Source organism: Mirounga angustirostris, unplaced genomic scaffold (assembly GCF_029215605.1).
Source record: "Mirounga angustirostris isolate CCGP_5_RB_7025 unplaced genomic scaffold, mMirAng1.0.hap1 SCAF_2, whole genome shotgun sequence".
Classification (NCBI taxonomy): Eukaryota; Metazoa; Chordata; class Mammalia; order Carnivora; family Phocidae; genus Mirounga; species Mirounga angustirostris.
Window position 1 is genome coordinate 98,091,706 of NW_026991710.1, and position 19,471 is coordinate 98,111,176.

At 38.9% G+C, this 19,471-nt stretch overlaps 1 protein-coding gene across 2 annotated transcripts in view; it reads right to left on the bottom strand.

The window, feature by feature from the left end:
• The window catches only part of SEC24D (SEC24 homolog D, COPII coat complex component), a 99,627-nt gene that overhangs the window by 78,190 nt on the left and 1,966 nt on the right, over nucleotides 1-19,471 (bottom strand). For both annotated transcript variants that reach the window (XM_045870227.3, XM_045870228.3), the window contains exons 2-6: nucleotides 18,881-19,039; nucleotides 10,033-10,162; nucleotides 3,994-4,142; nucleotides 2,058-2,333; nucleotides 1,652-1,782 (exon numbers count right to left, since the gene is read on the bottom strand). In XM_045870227.3, the coding sequence (XP_045726183.1) occupies nucleotides 1,652-1,782; nucleotides 2,058-2,333; nucleotides 3,994-4,142; nucleotides 10,033-10,162; nucleotides 18,881-18,998 (804 nt within the window). In that variant the 5' untranslated portion in view covers nucleotides 18,999-19,039. The remainder of the gene's footprint in view (nucleotides 1-1,651; nucleotides 1,783-2,057; nucleotides 2,334-3,993; nucleotides 4,143-10,032; nucleotides 10,163-18,880; nucleotides 19,040-19,471) is intronic.

Here is a 19,471-nt window from a genome sequence, read left to right on the forward strand (position 1 = left end):
AAGAGGAGTCAGAGCCCGAGGGAAGAATTTATTATTCTTTTGTTCACGGTGCATCTGATCCTCTACTTTGGTCTTTCTACCTTCTCAGCCTCAGATCAACCTGTACCCATGGTAGGTGGGAACAGTGAAGGAAAAGCAAATAACACAAGTGAGGTGGGAAATCAGGATGATAAGTATTCTCGAATATATAAAGAAGTTTTGCAGAATTAATTTATATCCTTTATCCTTTATAAACCATCTCTGAAATAAGCAACTACCTTAAGAATGTTGGACTAGCCCCACAAAAATGGAGAAGACAAGGAATGGATTCTCCTATAGAGCCTTTCAAGGGAGCACAGCCCTGCCAACACATTGATTTCAGACTTCTGGCCTCCCGAAACATTGCAGAATAAACTCCTACTATCTTAAGTCACCCAGCTTGTGGTAATTTAGCACAGCAGCCACAGAGAATTAATATATCATCCTAGACCGTTCAGGCTCCAGCCAAACCTCCAGCTGACCCCAGATGTACAAGCAAGCCCAAACCAAATCCATTGAGCCTGGCCCAGATTAGCAGAACTGCCCAGAAGACCCACTGACTCATGGGGATTAATAAACAGTGGCTATAAATTACTAAGTTTGGGGGTGGTTTGTTACACAGCAAAAGTTAGCTAATACAGTAGCTCTTTGGGCTATCTCTAACTTTTTCTACTCATGGTAGTAGAACCACTTCAAAGACCTATGTTAACTGTATCAATTTCATTATTATTCCAAAAGGACTACCTCTCTCTGCTCATTGCTATGGACTTGCAGCTTCTTCTGAAGCAGAAGTATATATCCCTGCCTGATTGACCCAGGGCTCTGTCATGACTTGCTTTGGCTGAGGGCATGTGAGTAGTTGTGACATGTACCACATCTGAGTGAAAACTTTAAGAGCTATTGCACCTTTTGGCCAGTTCTCTTTTCTCCCTTTCTCATGATAACAACATTCCCAAATACAGGATGCCCTTTCACACTGGCTTCTGGAATGATAAGGGCACATAGAGCAGCACCTAAAGCCAAACTGCATCTGCTACAGCCTATATGTAATCTAAGTGATAGATAAATCTTCATGGTTGTAAGCAAATTGGGAATTGTGCGTTATGCAGAATAACCGAGTAAGAGCTGACTGATACCGTTACTAAAGAGCATTTTTCCAAAGAAAATCACTTGAATGAAGAAGAATTAAGTTATAGCTCTAATTTTACATGAAACAATTTTGTTAATGGGCAAAATGTAAAATACTCTGTGCTTTCACTTTCAGTGGGTATCTTACCCTTATTGAAAAGCATCCTTTATTTATCTAAACTAGCATGTTTATATCCTCTGACTACTACTTACTTCAAACAATCAATAAATACTGCTAATATAGGCTAATATAAACATCAATAGTACTGCCAAGTTTACGTGATACCAAGAAAATCTACATAGGCTTTCTGTCATGGAGACCCCTAATATGCCATAACCTAACCTCCCTACCCCCATACACAGAAAGAAGGAAGGCTCTATGTGATGGGTATTGTGCTTCAACAATGAAGGACAGGATAAATGCTAACAAACTGAAGAGTTTCTGAGATAGTGAATGAAGAATGGTCCTTTGTGAGGGAGACGATGGGAGTGAGAGAACACTTACTGGGCTGGGGATCGAGTCAGGATCCAGCCTCTTCTGGAGTTGTGGTGGACCAGCCATCTGTGCAGGACCTCCAGGGAAGCCTCCTGGGTAGGAGAGCTGCCCACCTGCCATCTGGGGACCATAGTTGGCAGCTTGGAAAAAAATTTTAAAAAGAAATGATTAGAACCCAAAGTCCTAAATGTAGGGCTCACTGACAATATTCAGTCAAGTATACTGCATTTTTTTCATCTTATTATATAAGGCAGAGAGTTAAGTGTGAATATCTATGATTCCTATTTTCTTTGCACTTGCCACACTATTCTAAAACTAGCTTTCCTTAAGAGTAAGTGATAGATGCCTAGTAACATAGAACAAAGCTGATTTCCTAGGTAACCCAAGACCTTCCCCTGAGCCCTGCCTGCCTTACCCTGCTGTGGCGAATATCCAGTGCCCAGCGTCTGTCCTGGAAGAGGCGGGGGCTGGTACTGGGCATTCAGAGGAGCAGGCCCAGGGAGCCCGTCCTGCCTATGTGTTGATGGAGGCAAGGGCGAGGCACCATGGCCGTTTAGTGCAGTGGGTGGTGGTGGGAGAACCTGAGATCCAGGCTGCATAATGGATGGCTGCGGAGGTCGAGGAAGACCCTGGAACGAAGGCGCTGATGGAGGGCCTGGAGGCCCCTGGCCAGGGGGAGCCATGCCCGAACCTGTGAGAGAAAGAAGACCAGACCACTAAACATTGCATTTCTCAACAAAGTACACACAGGGACACTTCTTTTCCTGATATAAAAAAGAAGGCTTCCTTATATTTTTTTTTTTGCACCACAAGATGAACCTTCATTCAGAAAGTTATACAAATGCTATGTGGGGCATTTTACAAAACTGGAGAATTTTTAAAGGGTAAAAGCAATATTTATAAATTTGGTGAGAAAATTAATAGGATAGGGCGCCTGGGTGGCTCAGATGGTTAAGCGACTGCCTTTGGCTCAGGTCATGATCCTGGAATCCTGAGATCGAGTCCTGCATGGGGCTCCCACTCAGCAGAGAGTCTGCTTCTCCCTCTGACTCTCCCCCTTCTCATGCTATCATTCTCTTTCGCTCAATAAATAAATAAAAATCTTTAAAAAAAAAAAAGAAAGAAAATTAATAGGATAAATTTTAACTCAGGTTGCATTAACTTTACATGATACATGTCACTAGTTAAAGAAATTGTATCTGATACAAAATCTAGAAAACCATATAGAGGAAAATGTTATGTAACAAGCATTATTCAGGTAACTTACACTTTCAATAAATTATTTTGTGGCCTGTGCTTGACTTGATCAAATAGATCTCAGAACTAGGTAGAAATAACAAGGAGACAGGCCACTAACATGCTTTCTAATCATATGGGAAATAGTTGTAAAACCAGACTACTGTTTCTATCTCTGATTATGTGAAATTTGCTTCATTGGAGACTTACCCATCTTGAAATCAGTAAAAGACAGGAAATAGTCAGAGGGTTTGTTTTTTTTTTTTTTACAGATACTTCCAAAAAACTACTTAAAGTAATGGAAACATTCCTCCTCAAGCTAAATGGCTGACTTCACTGCTATTACAGTGAAGAGTCCTTTGGCCCTTAGAACATACAGCATTTCTATTGATACAAATCTCAGTACTGTAACTGTTTTCTCTCCTATTATTCTCTCTTCTGCCTCAAACATCTGAGCTTCCATTCTTTTCATGATGTAAATACAGAATCAAAGCACACTGTGAAACAATGAGTACTATATTTTTTATTTTAGGTCCCCATTATAAACAGCAGAAAGTTAAAACTATCCTCACATTTCTCAAAATAATTTCACTGTTCTAATGCTGATTTGTGAAGTCAGCATTTTTTTGTTTTTTTATAGTTCTTTTTTTTAAAGATTTTATTTATTTATTTGAGAGAGGGAGAATGAGAGAGAGCACATGAGAGGGGGGAGGGTCAGAGGGAGAAGCAGACTCCCTGCCAAGCAGGGAGCCCGATGCAGGACTCGATCCAGGGACTCCAGGATCATGACCTGAGCCGAAGGCAGTCGCTTAACCAACTGAGCCACCCAGGCGCCCTGTTTTTTTATAGTTCTAATATTGAATGTTAGGTATGCTGAGGGTCTTTCAATTATTTTGAAATAAATGGCAGCATAATCAGGAAAAAAATTAATTACAGCCATACATAATACAGATGATTTATATTAAAATGTCTAAAAAACACTTCAATATGTGCCAGAGTTATGCCTCCTTTTTTTTTTTTTTGAGTTATGTCTATTTTAAAAATGGAAAAAACCACCTTCAATAAAAATACTCATGAAATAGGTGGTCAGTGAACACTAATAATGAAACTGTTACCATAGCTGTTAATGTGCATAGCATTGAGCTGATTGCCCAGTTGGGTGACGGATGAAGTGGACGCAGGACTTGGATAAGATGATTGTGTAGTTGGTGAGTATGGTGCGTAGGAGGATGCTGCACTATTGACAGGTGGAGGACCTGTAAATCTAAGAGAGAAAAAGAGATGTTAAACAATATCATAGTTTCATATGCAAATGATATACAACAAACGTTAATAACTTGTTAAATTAAGTAAGCCCATCTAGTGGGCACCAGGGAAATAACTGATATTTTATCCTAAGTCTTTAATATTAATGAGAGTTCAAAATGAATCATGTAGCATCATCTCATTACTATGCTCACAAGCTCAACATGTCAAGATACTTAGCAAAAAATTCCTAATGTAAACACAGAACCAGCTTTGGAAATCAAGTTGGGAAGCTGAGTCCACCACAGCCTTATATATACCAGGGTTAATGATTAATAGAACAGAACCAAGAAAAATAAAATGCTTTGTCATTGTATCTTTATGATCATTCTTTTTCCTACCCAGCTTTTAAAATAAAACATCACCTGCACTATAATTTCAGTGCCCTGCAAAACAGTACTTGAAAGTGAACAACTCAGTAAAAAGTTTTGAAATTGTTCATTCTTTGTCATCTAAAAATTTCATCATGCTTTACACCTTTAATTTAGCTTGAACTTACTGTATATTTATTTTTCCTTATTTTGAATGAAACAGTGGCCACCACAGAATAGAATAGAAACAGTGTTCCTATTGTAATTAATCTGCAGAATGAAGTTAAAGCTTTCCCTTCAAGTTACATTGTGACTTCTTACTAACAAAAATGAAATTTTCCAAAATGGTATACTCTAAATTCAATTTCTCCATAAACTGGAAACTATGTCCCTGGTGGCGCATGCTCCTGCCTTCCATCTTTCACTCCACCTGAGAGGCTAGGAGCAGAGCCTGAGAGAGGCCAGTGGCTTGCCTGAAGTCCCACAACTTATATGTGACAAAACCAGGACTAGCCTCTTCCCCAGGTCTTAAGCAAGTACACTTTCCAAAACATCACACTAATCTTCTCTTGTCATTTTTTCTCCATGTAACTTAAATTGAATGATTACTGTAAACAAAACTTAAAATTAACCTTCAAACCATTATGCTGTATGGTATTTAAGCATATTTCAGAATGATGATATCCCACACTTTGAGTTAAATGGATGAATGATCAAATGCTTTTTCTATGTAAAAGTATAAGCTATCCTATAGCAGATACTTGGTTATAAAGGGTTATAAAGTTAGAATGAATAACATTTTAACCCACTGCTTAGCAAAGCTGTTGATTTCCTCTCCTGTCAAAAACTGAAACAAGACCAACAGTTACACTAAACATCCTTTGATTTAAATAATTTTTGGAACAAAACTGAATAGAGAAAATATAAAAGTTAACTTTTCACAATAGAAGTTTTGTTTATATCTCTCATTAATGACACTAGGAATAAGAAAGGCAAGACAAAATATAACTTTAGTCTTAACTGACACATTTAAAATATTGTTGGTCACTTAGAAATGATTTCAAGAATTGTCAATGATATGTTTTGTAAATTCATTGTTTCATAAAAACATCATCTCTTTTTTCAAGAAATGATACTCTGCCTTTTTTAAAAAGTCACAAGAGATAGATACATGCAATAATCGCACACAGGCAGAATGTACATGCTCTATAAAAATATATTAGTGGGTGCAGCATGAGTATTGTTACTGGGTTTGGATCTAATAAGCAGAAACTGGAACCAGCAGTTAAATTGGGGGGAGGAGAGATTATTCAATTGTTTAAGAAAAAAAATCTCTCAAACATGTTTACAGATATTTCACAAATGTTAATACTTGTAAAATATAAAATTGTATGAATAATTGATTACATACTACAAATAGGATGAAGTATGTTTCAAATGGAAGTTATGACACAAGCAGCCTCCAATATTTTTTTTTAAACCTAACAAAAGGTTAATTATTTAAAATACAGAATGAGCGAATACACAACCATTAGGCCATTACTTTTTGACCCATAAATGCCTACTTATCCTTCATTGCTTAATATATGTCCTGGGAGATAGGCTTTAGAAATTTACAATTAAATTTTTTTTTCCTAACCAAGTTAAATGTTGCAAATCTTAAACAGATTTGAATTTTAAAAGCAATTTTATTAATTTAAGAATAAAGTAGTAGTAAAGGGGTAACAAAAACTTTCATTTAGATAAAAGAGATTAACAGAACATTTTAAACATGCAAAGTGATTTAATATTTTTCAATTTCATTACTTTACTAAATTAGTTAATCCAAGGTTCCACAGCATGTAGGTATCAGAGTTTAGGTATGAATCTGGGTCTCAACTGGAGACCCTGGTGTGTGACTACGGGCAAGCACTTAATCTCCATAGCTCTCAGCTTCCAAATGAGAAAATGAGCAGATAGAATAGAATCCTTTCTGTGCTATAAATATAATGGTTAAAATTAAGAATCATATGATTTAAATATTTCTCATGTTGATTCCTTCACTTAACATGTTTCTGGGCAGAGAAAATATTCAATTCTATATTTTAATATACTGTTTCATTAAATGTCAGAAAAGGGCAGATCCACCATAATAAACAACAGTCAATAAAGAATTACTACCAGGGGATTAATAAAACATGAAAATTTAGCTTCAGTTTAGTCCTAAACCTCTGGAGAGTTGACTCAGTTGTCTGTAGCCTGCTCAACCTCAAATATTTCTTATTTTTAAGTTTTTAACAAATTGCTCAAGTAGTGAGCTATATGCTGAAAATTGCTAGAATGTGGAGATATGGTACCAAATTTGTCAAGATTGGACTGAAGTAAAATCTGGATTTTAAATACTCAGTCCATGAAGTAGAGAAAATAAAACCTCTGCCCATTATCACTGCTTTCCACCAAAAAAAAAGAAAGAAATTAAAGAGAAAACAACTATTTCTCTTATTTATCTTGCTCACTCTTTTTCTTTGCAACCAAGTTCTTAGTCAGATTTCACCCCATCAGCTTCAATTTGGGAAGATGAATCTCCTCTTCCCACCCTCTTCCCCTCCAATCCATAATTTCTTGATCAAAATAGATAATTTATATAACTTACAGTTATAGATTTTATTTACTAGATTAATCCCACCCAGCAATAACACCTTGTAGATAACTTTAGTACTATTTACAAGTTTAAGACATTTATTCTGCCTCAACCAAGATCAAAAAGACAAATGACTAGGTATAATTTTTAAATTTTATAAAACATTGCCTGTGAAGGAGCAATATTTAAAAATAAAAATGATAAATTTTTAAATTTTAATCAACATAATGACTCTTAATTATATCTTGTTTTCATTCGACAGTTTAGATATTATAAAAATTAAGAGATTTTTTGATGGGTTCTCTAAGTATAAACAGCACCGATGAAGTGCTATCATCATCAAAGAAATGTCATGAGCCACCTATGCTCTCTGACAACCCCTTGTCATCAGATTGTGTGATTCACCTACACAATCACTGTGCCCTTTGCCATGAGGGCAAAGTAGCGTGGTAAACGTGGACACTGAGCATGAATACTAGACTTTTCCCTGATGTTGTCATTTTTAAATCCATTTCCAACCTTTAATTCACAGTTCAAGTTGAAGCAAGTGAATAATGGGGGAGATGAGGCAAAATCTGTCAGGGTTTTCCTGGGAATCAGAATAAAAGCAGATTTCTAGGTTGAGCTATTATATGAGTCGCTAGACTGAACCAGTAGGAAGGACAGGCTAGAGAGTAGACCTTCTACATGCCCTGAAAATGGTACTGACAACTGCTAACACATATTGAGTCTTTCATGGGCATTATGCATTATGCAAGAGTCTTGGCATGCATTAACCATCAAAATCCTTACAATCACATCATTACGGTTAAAATTGTGATGAGGGAACTAAGGAACACAGAAGTGAAGTAATAGCTGCCTGAGCCAAGAGTAGTAAAACCCATCCTGACTCTACAGTCTACACTCTTCACGGTGCCAGACTTCGTGCTGAGCTCACAACCTCACAGCCAAGGTCTATCTGATGGTAAAGTCCACAGTTTACTTATTTCTAAGGAACCTAATTCAAAGGAAACAAATGGAAAGAAGCAAAAAGATCAACACAAACTAGGCTAACACCAGTGACCAAAAGCTTTCTTAAGTTCAAACCAGCTGTTTAATTCTTGCATTTCTTCTTTAAAAAAAAAAATCTAAAATGCTTGGCAGTTCGTAACAATAAACTTTTCCAGATCTTCTCCCCTATGCTCTGGACTGAGAGTTCTATTTCCTCATTTTACAAGTGAGCAAAATGAGGAGGCCTAGAGGCCCCAGGAATTTCATCACATGACGAATTTTTGAGCCAGAAGAGGCATCTTGGTTCTCAGTCTTTCTACTCTAATCCTTGCCCCAGCACCATGTGAATGAGACTAGGTAGGGGTCGTAGGGTCAGGTCCCGAGTCATGCCCTTTGACTTTGTGCTCCTTGTTCAAACCACAACCACATGTAAACCAGATTACTTAGACTCACTCATCTTGTTTCCTTCACTCTGTATCTCACAGCAACCACGTCAATGGTAAATGTTATCCTGACAAACAAGAGCCAGGAAGTGTCAACTTCACAAATGTCCTGTAAGAGCACTAACTTGATGATATTTAAAAGACCAGAGAGTTTTCCTGCTAACAGGGACTATTCACAGGCCCCTTGAAAGGATAACTGAATGGCTTCAGCAGCAGCAGGTCCAGATTCACACTGAGGGGTTACTCCTCCCCTCACCCAACCCTACAGCCTAAAAGCCTGGAAAAGGAACCTAGGAAATGAAGCCTCCAGGTACTCCTTGGAGAAACTCCAAAGTAAACACCACAAACAGCTTTGGCACTGGGATTCTCAATAGCAGCAGCTCACTGGACAATCAATTATGGGACTTCCATCAGGGAAGGTGTGATGTTGGCTCCCTTTCCAGGGAATAGTCCCCAGTGGGGTACAGAGCTCTACACATCTTATATATCTCATACCCTGGCTTCTTCAGGCCTTTCTCCAACTTCTCCCTTCCTTAATTTATTATAAACACAGAGGATTTATTTCCTGTGCTGTTTTTCCTATTGACCTACCTTTCAAAAATCCCTCATTGGCATCTGTGTACCTTCCACATCAAATCCAGTTTTTACCATTGGCCACAATCTGATTTAATTTTTAAAATATTTATTAAGCACCTACTGGCACTGAGCTCAGTTCTACAAAGGATTCAAGAGGACAGATGATTGAAAATTTATTGGGGCATACAGGGCATAGACATCAGAAGGAATCAGAGATTAATACAGAACTCTAAAACAAGATGAATATAATCTAAAATTAAAATGTGTGGGGGCGCCTGGGTGGCTCAGTTGGTTAAGCGACTGCCTTTGGCTCAGGTCATGATCCTGGAGTCCCGGGATCGAGTCCCATATCGGACTCCTTGCTTAGCAGGGGGTCTGCTTCTCCCTCTGACCCTCCTCCCTCTCATGCTCTCTGTCTCTCATTCTCTCTCTCAAATAAATAAATAAAATCTTTAAAAAAAAATAAAAATAAAAAAAAATAAAATTAAAATGTGTGGTATTGACACAAGTAATTTTTTACATTTTTTTTTTAAGATTTTATTTATTTATTCATGAGAGACAGAGAGAGAGAGAGAGGCAGAGGGAGAAGCAGGCTCCCAAGGAGCAGGGAGCCCGATGCGGGACTCGATCCCAGGACGCTGGGATTATGACCTGAGCCGAAGGCAGACGCTTAACCATCTGAGCCACCCAGGCACCCTACATATTTTTTTAATATGTACTAGTATTGTCTTTATTCCTCCCAACTCTTCTAAATGTTTTGTTCCCTAGGTCTGTCTAGCAAGTCCTTTCAAGGGCGTGGGCAGTATCAAGAGGTCAAACTTTCAATCAATAAACATGCAAGTTTAGAAGGCACTTGTGAGACAATTGTAGTAGAATATACAAATGCGGGTTGGAATCTACCTAGCTCACCTTTGGGAAGGATGCCCTTGGGCATGAGCTCCATTCTGGCCAAACTGATGGGGTCCAGGAGGTGAAGGGCCCTGAGGCAACATCCCCCCAGGGGCAGGAGCCCCCAAAGGCCCTGCTGGCTTCATCATACCTGCAACAGAAGGGGATGAATTTAGAAGAGTATGAATGTGCAAAGAGAGAGGATGCCGGGCCATTAGGTTAAAAATGAAAACTAGGAGGAGGAAGGGAAAAAATGGGTTAAGACAAGTTCTCCTTCAAACTTGCCTTAACCATCACAGACCTATCAATGCCAGGCTCTGGCATAGTTATCTGACCATCATAATGATAGGAGAACAGAAAAGGAAAGATCATTTCAATACTAAACAGAAACCAAAACAGAAGAAATAAACTTGCATTTGGTAGAAGCACCTTGCTAGAACATACTATCACGAAGAATGTTAGAATACACAATGAAAAATGCCATTCTGGATATCAGAAAATAACTCTGGAAAAAAACAGTATGAGGCATCAAAAAGATCCTAACTGTAACTATGAAAAAAAAAAAAAGACCTCTGAAAATGCCTTTGAGTTATAGCATGAGGAAAACAAATGGAAAGTAGCATCTGTTTTTCCAACAAATGCAAAGCAAGCCTTCAGAGTTGATAATTCTTCCAGGATTCCAAATAGTTGGGTGATAAACAATCAAGGGACTCCTCAAGTCATCACACTCACTCATATAAAATGTGGGATCACGTGATTAGTAGATGCTCCTGGAAATAACTGTTTTCATTTACAAGAAGTTCCTTCTCAAAAATTCTTTAAAGGTCTCTCTTTAGAACTGTTTGCAGACATTTTTCTCTCCTAGAGAAATTGTGGTACAGAAGAAAAATCACTGAACATGGGCCAGAGGAGTTCAAGGCCCCACCGGGCCATTTACTAGCAGATAGATGTATGGTGCTGGGCAGGCAAGAAGGTTATATTCAAGTACCTCAATTTCCTTCCCCTTGCTGCAAAAGGAAAGGCTTGGACTAGATTACTTGTGACACCCTTTCTAGTCTTTTAAAAGAAAAAAAAGAAAAACAAACAAACCCAAAACCAAGTCTTCTATTTGCTCTTTCCACTTCTAATCTGCTTGTTTTGTTCCAGCTCATTCAACTTACTTTTGACCCCACCCTCCTCTCTGGCACCATCATCAGTGACCTCCTAGACGCCTTGTGTGCACTCCTCCACTTGACCTCATGATGATATTTCATACCCAACACCTCCTTTCTTCTTTTATCTTCCTCCAGAGAGTTTATTCTCTCAGATAACAAGAGAATTGACTGGATGACCTTGCAGTTGTCAAAGAAAGGTTTCTTATATTATCATCATCATCATACATCATGCTTTCAGATGTTTGGGTAATACAGAATGTAGTATAACCAGGGAAATGGCTGTATTCATGAATAATATTGAAACTTTCACAAAGTTTTTTTTTTTTTTTAAGTATTTTTTATTTATTCATTTGAGACAGACAGATACAGAGAGAGAGAGAGTAGCAGCAGTGGGGAGAGGCAGGAGGAAGAGGAAGAAGGAGAAGTGGACTCCCTGCTGAGCAGGGAGCCCGCCATGGGGCTCGATCCCAGGACCTGGAGATCATGACCTGAGCCGAAAGCAGACGCTTAACCATCTGAGCCACCCAGGTGCCCCTAAAGGTTTCTTTTCTTAAAACAGGATTCCTCAAACTTAAGAAAAATTTTATATTAACTTTACAGTCACAGTCTTATTTAGCATTTTTTCATATACTAAGAAAAACAAAAAATATTTTTCTAATAACACTACATTTGTATATGATGTTCTAAACTCCAAAGCCAGCAAAATTAGAAAAAAATGAGACTTGCAGTCACACAGACTTGGGCTTGAATTCATTCCCCACCATTTCACAGCTGTGACCCTGACAAGGATACTTCTATGTTTTGAAACCTCGACTTTTAAACTGTGTCAGAGCAGTAATGTCCCCTATCTCTGAGAACTGTTCTGAGAACTGAACAAGGCAACAGGTATGAGAGCATCCAGAAATGCCTGATATATAAGGCAATGAATCAACAAATCTTGGCTTCCTCTCCTCTGACCATATCCCCTGCCCTTCTTTTTTCAAGGATTTATATTCTAACAGAACACACATACCATAATTATATGCACACTTGTATTTTCGTTTTTGAAACATTAGTTTGGACAAAAGTAGAAAATCTACAACACCAGTGCAAAAATAATAATTACACGTACTACAAGAAACCAAAGATATTCTATATTTCCCAGGTAAGTAAGTAAATCCCAATTTCATCAACAACCCTCATTTATATGTCCAGAGAAGCAAAAAACAGTTTTCGGAATTACTCATGTCTGGGTATTTCCATGTGTATCCATGGGATTCACATGTTCATAAACTTCTGTTTCCAAAAACAAAATTGAAAAAAAAAAAACCCAGCTTACATATATTCAAGCAGAACTGTTATATACCAATTTCACTAAAATGTTCTTTCCCTTTTATTTTTGAAAATCAGCTCTATGGCAACGTTTCAAACTCATTCTTGTTCAAGGTACATTCAATGTGCCTTTGAGACACCGAGAGCTCTTACAGAACTCACAACCATGTAAACAAATGACAGTGCCTTGTCATTAGTGTTATAATAAGCAGAGGGAACAAGCTGACTCTTCCTAGAGGAATCAAGAGAAAGTTCAAAGAGGAAGGACTGCTGGAGCTGAATCTTGCAAGACAAGCAGGAGTTTTCTTAGTATAGAGACAGGATAGAGGATTTCAGGCAGAAGGGAAAACCTGTGCAAAGATAAGAGAGAGCATGACATGCTCAGGGACTGGTAGAAAGGGCCATACAGAGAGATTGTGAGGAAAAGGGGCTGGGAAAGAGGTTGTCCTAGTTGGTTGGGTCAGGCTGCAAAGTCCTGTATGCCATTTGGACTCTATCCTCAGGGCAAAGAGAAATCGGTATCTCTGTTATCTGCAAAGTCATAGTCTTGTCCTGGCCACATCTTATAGGTATTTTCAAAAATGATCAGAGATAAAAAGAAATCAGGTTCTTTATAGAACAGTATGAGAATTTTAATAGGAAAGGAAAACCAGACCATGAGAAAGAACTATGCTTATGCCAAAAGAAAAATCTCTAAAATCACAAACTGGTCTTTAACACAGCGGCAGATATTATAGACTAGCTTACTCAACACCAATTCCATTTTCTTTCTGGCTTACCTTTCTGTATGGTCCTGAGCTGGAAAGATGGAATCTCCATTGCATAAATTCTCTTACAAATGGGGTTGCCATGTTCTCTAAATTCAGCAAAACAACACCCCTCTGGGAGACCCTGGATGGTGGTTCTGGGGTAGAAAGGCACTGGCTACTAAAGGAATAGTCCTATGTGGGGTGTGCATTTCTATGGACCACGGAGTCCCAAGCTTGGTTCTCGCTTTCTTTAATACTCTCTTGGCTTCTTGATACCCTTTAACAAATCGCTTTCTGCTACAGTGGCTTCTATGATCAACAAAAAAACCCCTGCCTAAAACAACATCACAGAAAAGCATACCTTGGATTTGGCCCTCGATCTGACAAACTAAAACCAAAATTAAAAACCATTTGTGAAAAAAAAAAAAGTTTATCTAAAATAAACAAAGATGTCTTTTATTGCTTTATGTTGTCTAATTACTGTGGCTAGAACTTCCAGTACTATGTGGAATAAAAGTGGTGAGAATGGACATCTTTGTCTTGTTCCTGACCTTAGGGGAAAAGCTCTCAGTTTTTCACCATTGAGTATGATATTAGTTGTGGGTTTTTCATATAAGGCCTTCATTATGTTGAGGTATGTTCCCTCTAGACCTACTTTGCGGAGAGTTTTTATCATGAATGGATGTTGTACTTTGTCAAACGCTTTTTCTGCATCTATTGAAATGATCATATGGTTTTTATCCTTCCTCCTGTTGATGTGATGTATCATGTTGATTGTTCTGCAAATACTGAACCACCCTTGCATCCCAGGAATAAATCCTACTTGATCATGGATGTGTGATTTTTTTAATGTATTGTTGGATTCAGTTTGCTAATATTTTGTTAAGGATTTTTCTATCTATATTCATGAGAAATATTGGCCTAGAGTTCTCTTTTTTGTGGTGTCTTTATCTGGCTTTGGTACTGGGGTAATGCTGGCCTCACAGAATGAATCTGGAAGTTTTCCTTCCTCTTCTATTCTTTTGGAGTAGTTTGAAGAAGGTATTAATTCTAGCAAAATAACTCAGTCAGTGAAAGACAAATGCCATCTGATCTTTTCATAGGTGGAATTTAAGAAAGAAAACAAACGAGCAAAGGGGGAGAAAAGAGAGAGAGGCAACCAAGAAACACACTCATAACTATAGAGAACAAACTGATGGTTACCAGAGGGGAGGTGGGTGGGAGGACGGGTGAAATAGGTGATGGAGATAATGCACTTATCATAATTAAATTAAATAAAATAAAGACAAGTTCCCTATTATATGGACATAATCATAATGACCACTGTTCCTAAGGCACTGTGCCTGGTGGTGTACCTATATAAGCTTGCTATTATGAGCCTCACCACTTCCACAACCCTACCCTAGTTTCAGGACATCAACAGTTCTTGCCTCTTAGCTTCCAGACCAGTGGTCCTCAATCAGAGGTGATCTTGCCCCTGAAGGGACATTTGGCAATGTCTGAGCCTTTTGGTTGCCACAGCCTGGGGATAGGGGGCGGGGGCCAGGTGGGTATAGGATAGGTTGTACTGGTATCCACTGTGTAGAGGCCAAGAACACGATTAAACATCCTACACTACACAGCACAGCCTCCCACAACAAAGAATTAACTGGCCCCAAATGTCACCAGTGCTGAGGATGAGAAACCCTGTTCCAGAAAGCAGTGTGTCCAGGTCTGATGCCTTCTCTACACTTTCTAATGTGGAGTGTAACTCTTTCTAAAATATACATGGGATCATTACCCTTCCCAGTTTAAAATGCTTCAGTTAAAATAAAGCCTAAATAAAGTCTTAGGATGACCCCACTTTCCCTTCCAGGCATACCTCTCACTGCCGGCATTATACACGTCAGCCAGGCTGAACCTCTTGCAGGTGGCTCAAAAGTGTCGCCCCCTGACCCCAGCGAGCTGCCTCCCTACTTGGCCAACTTTTACTCATCTTCCAGGTCATTTCTTCCAGTAAGATTCCCTTGATCCATAGGTCTTGGTTATGTGCCCCTGCCATGTGCTACAATGGCACCCTCTACCTCCTTTATCTTGGTACGACCCCCTGTATTGTCACTGTCAATTTACTCGATGCATGTCCCACTAGGTAAGTAAGTATTACACGGGCTGAGATGAGGCTTATTTTATTCACTGTTGTATTGTCACAAGTACTTTGCTCACTTGAATCTGTTAAATTTGTTATTACATAGCACTAGCATCACGTGATAGGCACAAATGGAGGTATGGTCTGTGAGAAACACAAGAGTTAGCACTGCCCAGATCTATGTAAGAATAGATACTTCAAGGAATCACAACCAGGTTGCCTAGGTCCATCACAAAACCAACAAAAGGATCATCAAAAGACTAGAAAAGAAGGCACATAAGATTGGGAGATCTAGGGTCACTCAACACAGAAAAATAAAGGCTAGGGTAACATAGTAACAGCCTTAAATAAACAAAAACACCGTATTTTACAGAAAGGTATATTTATAGAGTCTGATAGCCTGGTATCCCTCTGAGAATTAAATAAGGAGAAAGAGGTTTAAATTAAAGTGTGAAGGATTTAATCCAACACAGACAGTTTCTTTGTTGTTGTTTTAATATTGGTAAATACCAGAGTGTTGCTGATGAATGAAGCAGCTTGTCATTCACACACTCATTTAATGAGTATCTTCTCTGCTCCAGGCACATCTGTTATAATATGGTGTAGTAAATGGTAGAGAGGCCTGCACAGGTGTTAGGAGAACACAAAAGGAAGAAGGGATTTTTGATAGGCTTGAGAAAGAACAGTGGTCAGAAAGGCCTACAGGTACAACACTTGAAGTGAATCTAAAGGAGGGGTGTAGAGGTAAACCCTACCCGGAGGACAATATAAAGGCATGGATTGGCCTTCTAGTAGTGTGGAGTGCAAATCAGAGCACAAACCAGCCTCCAGATGACTAATGGCTTAGTACCACTGCTGTAACAGGTATGGTAATGTGGCAGACAAGCTGAAAAAAAGAAAATGGGTAAGTTAATGAAGGTCTAAGGAGCTTAAAATACAATCGGTGGCTGTGGGAAGTCATAAAGGATTTTAAGCAAAAGGGAGTCAAAAATTAGATTTGCATGCTATAAAAATCCCTCCGGCACAGAACTGGATGGTTGGAGAAAGGCAGTACTGGAGAGAGAGAGAATGGGTAAGAGATCATTTTAGTAACCCAGGTGAAAGATGAATGGCTTGAACAAGAAGAGTGACAAGAGAATTGAGAGGAGAAAGCAGGTAGGAAAGAGGTTTACAATCATCCCAAAAGAATTTGGGAGGACAGTTGGATTGAAGAAGGTAAAAGGAAGAGATTGTTTTTAATAGTCAAAGTTTCTAATTTGGATAACTGAGTGAATGATGATGACGCTGGGTGAGATATGGAATGTCAGGAAAAAACAGGTTTCATGAAAAAAATTCTGAATTATTTTGGACATGATGAGTTTAATGTGCCCATGTAAACAGGTGGGCAATTGAAAATATGGGTCTGGAGCTTCGGAGAGATATATGGACTAGAGAAATAGATCTGAGAGACTAGTATGTCATACGAAATGTTACAGCCTAGGGAAAAAAATCTATAGAGAGGAGAAGAGGGGTGACTATAGAACAAAGAAGGAGAAACAGCAATACCTAGGGTCATTGAGAAGGGGTAGGGCGCTCCTTAGAAAAAGATGTCCAGAAAGCCATCAAGAAAAATAACAAAAGATAGTGTCACTGGAACCAAAGGAGAAAAGAATTTTGTACAAACAAGAGCCGTAAACAGTGTCAAATTCAAAAGATGACAGGACACCGTCTACTGCATCTAGTAATAGGGCCACTGATGACCTTGGTGGGGGAAGGGTGGATGGGGCCCAAGCTATGGAGCAGAGACTACATTGAGCCATAGAGGGACTGAGAGGCAAGGATGGAGAGTCACTGAGGGACGTGAGTACTTGCTTAAGAAAGTGGCTGTGAAGAGAGGAAGAGTGAAGAATATCGAAGGTTCTACTTTGGTGTATTTTAGAGTTTGTTGTTTGTTTTCTTGAGAGACTTGGGTATGATTCCTGGAACCCTGAATAAGTCACAGTATACCAGCCAGTCAGTTTTCTTCGCTGCAAAATAGAGCTAATAATCTACTGCACAGCATTGTGTAAAGATTAAATAAGATAATGCACATAAAGCTTTCAGGACCAGTTTTTGATCCATGGGAAACATTCAAAAAGAACAATGTATAATTTTCATCATATACAAATGCAGAGGGGGAATGAACCACCAGATAGAAACTAGAAAAAGATGGTTCCTCCAGGATCCAGATTTTTAAGTATTGTGGGGGAAAACTGGTTCTGGACAAAAGGAGGATGCTTCATCTGAAGGTTTTTTAAAATTAGGGGCACACTAAATCACAAGGGTGACTTTCCACAGGAAATTCCCAGTCTTCGAGCATCTTCTGCAACAAACTGTGTGTGGTTGCTACAATCCGGCCTCCCTACAGGGCTTTCCTCACCCCTCAGTGACTTTGCACTCCATACATGTTATCCAGCAGAGCCCAGATCCTACACATCTCAGTCAGTTCTCTATAGCCCCAAGAGATACTGATTTATACACAGCCAATTTCCACCAATGATTTGAGTTGAATTTCTCAGCATTCTCTCAGAATTCCCAAGAACTGTCTTACACAAATATTTTTAGGAGACCTGGGACCATTAGACCTGAAACAAGCTATTATTAGCCTCACTTCAACCCTGAAACTTGGTCCCTCAGAGCAGCCCCTTGATAAAGGAAGGCGGCCTCAGAGTGCGAACAGCCATCAGAGCAATGGTAGTCCCACTCCATTGCTCCTTTTTCTCCCATCTCTGCCTCAAAAGCCAAGATTCCCTTTTGACTACTGTATTTTAAAGCAAACAATATTGTTCAATAATGATTTCAAGGCAAGGTCATGTTTTTCTTGTTATTATCATGGAGTAATCTTTGGTATATGAATCTAATTGTATTTTTCCAATTTCAAACCTGATTTTTTAATAGGATTGCCAAAATATATACTACATATATATATATAATGTACAGTATATATATTTATATACATTTAATTTCGTTTTTTATTACATGTTTAAATAAGCTCACATCACTGAAGTAGTAGCAAGAACAAGTCTAACGGTAAAAAAAAAACAAAAAACACTCAGGATGCTTCTTTTTTTTAATCTATATTTAAAAACCAACCTAGTTGTATTCCAAGCAACAACCAAACTGATGACGTAGGTTTCTTCTATAAGAGACTTTTCCAAGTAAGCCTATACTCTCAAACCACAGCATCAGGGCACCTGGGTGGCTCAGTTGGTTGGGCGACTGCCTTCAGCTCAGGTTATGATCCTGGAGTCCCGGGATCGAGTCCCGCATCGGGCTCCCTGCTCGGCAGGGAGTCTGCTTCTCCCTCTGACCCTCCCCCCTCTCATGTGCTCTCTCTCTCATTCTGTCTCTCAAATAAATAAATTTAAAAAAATCTTAAAGAAAAAAAAAAAAAACCCCCACAGCATCATATAATGACCATTCAACACTTCCAAAGCTGCTCTTTCAGAATATCTTATGTCTCTGAGCCTGAGAACCAATAATCACATGCAAGTCAAAATAATGCACTTTACCTGGTGGAGAACCTGCATGAGATGGGTCCCCATAGTGTCCATAATGGGGTGGAGTAAGGCCTATTCCAGGCTGGGACTGAGAATAGGGGGGTGTAGCCACATATCCCTGTTGACTCATTATGAAAATATCATTCCAAGGGATAGCTCCACAAAAGGACTCTGCAACAGAAAGAAAAAAAATGCCAACAAGAGAGTTTGAGTTACTTAATGCTATTCAAAATATGAACACTGCTAATAAATATTTATAATGGTTTGAGGATAATTTCAGGTGTGTGAGACGTCTTCATATCATACAACATATCATATTATCTTCTACAAAGGCTCTAATCACAGCTCTATGGAACTCAGTAACTCTGAGTTCTATAGGCAAATTCTCAGGCACAAAATCTGAATAACAACTGCCAATCACTTTTTCATTGGACGAATGAACTATTTCCCAGACAGTCTCTCATAATGTATCCACTATTTTTGTGCCTTTGGTTTCCATGGCCCTGTTTCAGCAAAAAGCATGCCAATGGCAATAATCACAAGTCATTCAATTGACTGACCAGCAGAACTGCCAGTAGTCTGCAATCAGATGTTTTAGGGCTT